Below are 3,717 nucleotides of genomic sequence, written 5' to 3' on the forward strand. Positions count from 1 at the left end.
ATTATTTCAACATGAGAGCCCTGGGTGGCACCGTGGTTAAAAGCTACAGCTGCTAACCAAAAGGCTGGCGGTTCGAATCTACCAGCCGCTCCTTGGAAATTCTATGAGGCAGTTCTACTCTGTCCTATAGTGTCACTATGAGTTGGAATTGACTCAATGGAAATGAGTTTGGTGATGTGGCATTTCAATATGAAATAAATCTACAACTTTCTGAAAAAAAATGAAACAAGTTGGAGAGAAAATAATATTACACTTATTCCGTGTGGGAATGATAGTTTCATTTTGTTTTTCCCTCTGGGCAAGGCCTTAAAAACTCTAGGAAATTTCAAAGAATTTTAAAATGCTTTAGTTCTTAAGGAAACCCTGGTGGCGTAGTGGTAAAGACCTATGGCTGCTAACCAAAAGGTCGGCAGTTCGAATCTACCAGGCGCTCCTTGGAAACTCTATGGGGCAGTTCTACTCTGTCCTATAGGGTCGCTGTGAGTCGGAATCAACTCGACGGCAGTGGGTTTGGTTTGGGTTTGGTTTTAGTTCTTAAAGCATTCAAACTTAGCATCCAACTGGCGCATTATCCAAACATGTAAGAATCTGGTTAAAAGCCAGCTTTTCCTCTACCTATATTTTATCTTCTCCCTGATTGTGCCAGCTTTAAAAGTTATTCAAGTCCCAGAATAAGACAGACATTCTTTAAAGCATAAGATACCATCAGAAATTGCTAATGATTTCAACTTTTCAAAGTAATGGCATGCGGATGACAGGAGGCTTGTACATAATTTTTGTGTATCCACATAACAGAATAGCAGAGCCTCCGGTGGTGCAGTGCTTAAGAGTTTGGCTGCTAACCAAAAGTTTGGCTGTTCGAATACACCAGCCTTTCCATGGAAACGCTATGGGGCAGTTCTACTCTGTCCTATAGGGTCGCTATGAGTCGGAATCGACATGACGGCAATAGGTTTGGCTTAAAAAAAAAAAAAGGAATGATTCAGATATAGGTCCAAAATATAATGAAAAAGTAAAAAAAAAAAAGCAAGATACGTGAACAGTCTGTGGTATATGCTATAATTTGTGGGTGAAAAAAAGAATTCAGTAACTTAATACTAATTTCACAAAAATAGCATTTCTAGATGATAAAACATATTGCCACAATATCACTAAGCCAGATGCTGTTGAGTCGACTCCAACTTGTGGGAATCGTGTGTGTTAAGAGTAGAACTAGCTCTACAGGGTATTCAATGACTGACTTTTCAAAATTAAATCACCAGGGCTTTCTTCTGAGGAGCCTCTGGGTGGACTTGAACCTCCAACCTTTCAGTCAGCAACTGAGCACATTAACTGCACCACTCAGGGACTCCCAAGAATCTCAGACACAAAACAAATTATAATTAGCCCTCCAATTATGAAAACATTTTAAATAAAACTTTAAGATACATAAATATTTAACATTTATATATCTTTTTGCCTTTCTTTGGAGGAGTCCTGGTGGTGCAGTGGTTAAAGCACTCAGCTGCTAAATGAAGGTCAGCAGTTCAAACCCACCAGTTGCTCCACAGAATAAAGATGTGGCAGTCTGCTTCCATAAAGATTAAAAAGCCTTGGAAACCCTGTGGTCAACTCTACTCTGTCCAATTGGGTTGCTATGAGTTGGAATTGACTGGATGGCAATGAATTTGGTTTTGGTTTGGCTTAGCCTTCTTTACAGTTTTCAATCATAAAAAGTTTTTAATTATTAAAATGTCATCAATTCTAAATATTTACCTACCAATTAAATACAAAGTTCTATAAAATCCAAGGCAACAGAAGAAAGAAGTCCTTACTTTTCTCGTAATCTTTGAAGCTCCACCTTCAAGTCCTCATCCTCTATTTCTGACTCATCATCACTGCTCATTGGGGAAGATGGTGAATAGAAGAGTGAGTTCTGTGTTTGAACACAGGCTTGTTCTTCATGGCACTGATCACTCTCTGGAACAGTCTTTGCTACTGAGTTTTCATTGCCAGCAAGAGGGGCTGAAAGTTCACTATCAGAGTTAGGCTGTTTCCTAATAGGCAGTGTTTCTCTCTCTTTATGCAACAGTTCAGATTCAGGCTGCATAGTACTTCCTGCAGCTAAAGTTTCTTCCAATTCCTTTTCTGGTGTCATAAAAGATATACCAGTCTCACAATCTGTGCTGAAAGACAAGAAGTCACCTTGTTTGGGAATTCCTTTATCTTCTTTAACGGTTTCATAAAGAGCTTGTAACTTCTGAAAAGAAAATGAAGTTTGTGGACTGTGCACAGCAGGTTCCATTTCTATCAACTGAGACTTTTCTGTTTCAGTAAATACTAGAGTCTCTTCATTAGAATGGTTTGCCATTTGACTGAAAGCTGGTATGTGCTCTATTCCAAAAGATGTCACTTTCATCGACTGTTGCTGAGGAACTGTAATCACCTGAGATACAAAAAGGCAAAAGTGGCTGGCTCCACCTAACCAAAAATGAAACCTCACGAAGAAATTCAGTATCAATATATGGCATAGACAAGTGGATGGTCTGTAGTGATGTGTACAAATCAATAACACCAAAACCTAAAAACCCCACCTATATTCTCCATATTCAAAGTCTTTCAATAGGGCCCCTTGAGTAAGGCAAGTTTGCATCATATTATTCAAATAAAGTTACACAATTTGTAAACAAAACAACACGTTGCCACAAACTGGAAGGACAGGAAACTAGTGTTACAAAGAAAGATGACCCACCCCCCCCTCCAAATGATGACCCATTTTTGTGCTCTCCTCCAGCTACTAAAATCCCCATTTCTTTAGACTCACCTTTACTGGATGGCTTCAAAAGATGAGGGGATGTGTGCAAGGGTAACAAGTTAAATGATTTACGTTTAAAATAAGTATTGACCTACAGACCAAGATCTTAAATGCTGTTACCTTTAATAAGGCCCTTGCAGATAAGGATTCAACCAAAGACACAAACCTGGAACCGACCCCGCTGAAATGATCCACTCATCACTTTGCATCTACTCAAAGCCCTAGTATCAGCTATGGACTCTCGTGTCAAAGGAATGGGATCAGGAGCAACTGTTGATCTCGTATCTTCTGTTTCCACTGAAAGTTTTGCCAAATTGTAAGCAGAAAAAAAATTGTTAAGATAAATTTTCTTATGTTATCAAGTGGAAGAAAAGTAGAAAAAGTTTAACTTCTGCTAGATAATTAAAAGGTGTCATACGTAATAAGCAACACTGCATAAGTCCCTCACTCTAAATCAGGTATTGCAAGATTTATCCCAAGACTTAGTATCTACATGAAATGAGTACGTGGAAAACCAAATTAGTTACAAAAGGAAAAATAAAATGTCAATAGCATCAATGGGACGTATAATATGCACAGGCTATGTGGAAAAGTGGCAAGATTTGCATATGAACAAAAAAAATACTTAAGAAAATGGAAAGTGATGTTACCTAGTCTATGTCCCTGACACACTACCTTGATGGACTTTTGATCTCTTGAAAAAGCTGGTTGACTGCCGTAGCCTGTATGCCCAGCTTTTTAATTTGCGAGTCCAGGATTTCTTGCTAATAGGATTTCTGAGACTAGGACAAGTAAAGCTTAGGCCAAAATATCCACCTCCTGTGTGCAGATGAATGGCTCCACCACTTGATACAGCAGCAGGATAGGTCTCTGGATCCCCTGGAAGTAAAGCATCTGGGGACATCTCCTAATGGAGACAGAAA

General features: G+C 39.0%; 1 protein-coding gene across 1 annotated transcript; it reads right to left on the bottom strand.

Moving 5' to 3' along the window:
- Positions 1-731: 731 nt before the first annotated feature.
- On the bottom strand, positions 732-3,160 carry LOC111747762 (serine/threonine-protein kinase WNK3-like). The gene is made up of 2 exons (XM_023539339.2): positions 2,961-3,160; positions 732-2,425 (listed from the first exon to the last, which is right to left on the bottom strand). Exons 1-2 carry the CDS (start codon positions 2,991-2,993, stop codon positions 1,811-1,813), a joined length of 648 nt encoding a protein of 215 aa, XP_023395107.2. The 5' UTR covers positions 2,994-3,160; the 3' UTR covers positions 732-1,810.
- Between the last annotated feature and the right edge of the window lie 557 nt (positions 3,161-3,717).

The sequence above is a fragment of the Loxodonta africana genome, chromosome X, assembly GCF_030014295.1.
Source record: "Loxodonta africana isolate mLoxAfr1 chromosome X, mLoxAfr1.hap2, whole genome shotgun sequence".
NCBI classification, from domain to species: domain Eukaryota; kingdom Metazoa; phylum Chordata; class Mammalia; order Proboscidea; family Elephantidae; genus Loxodonta; species Loxodonta africana.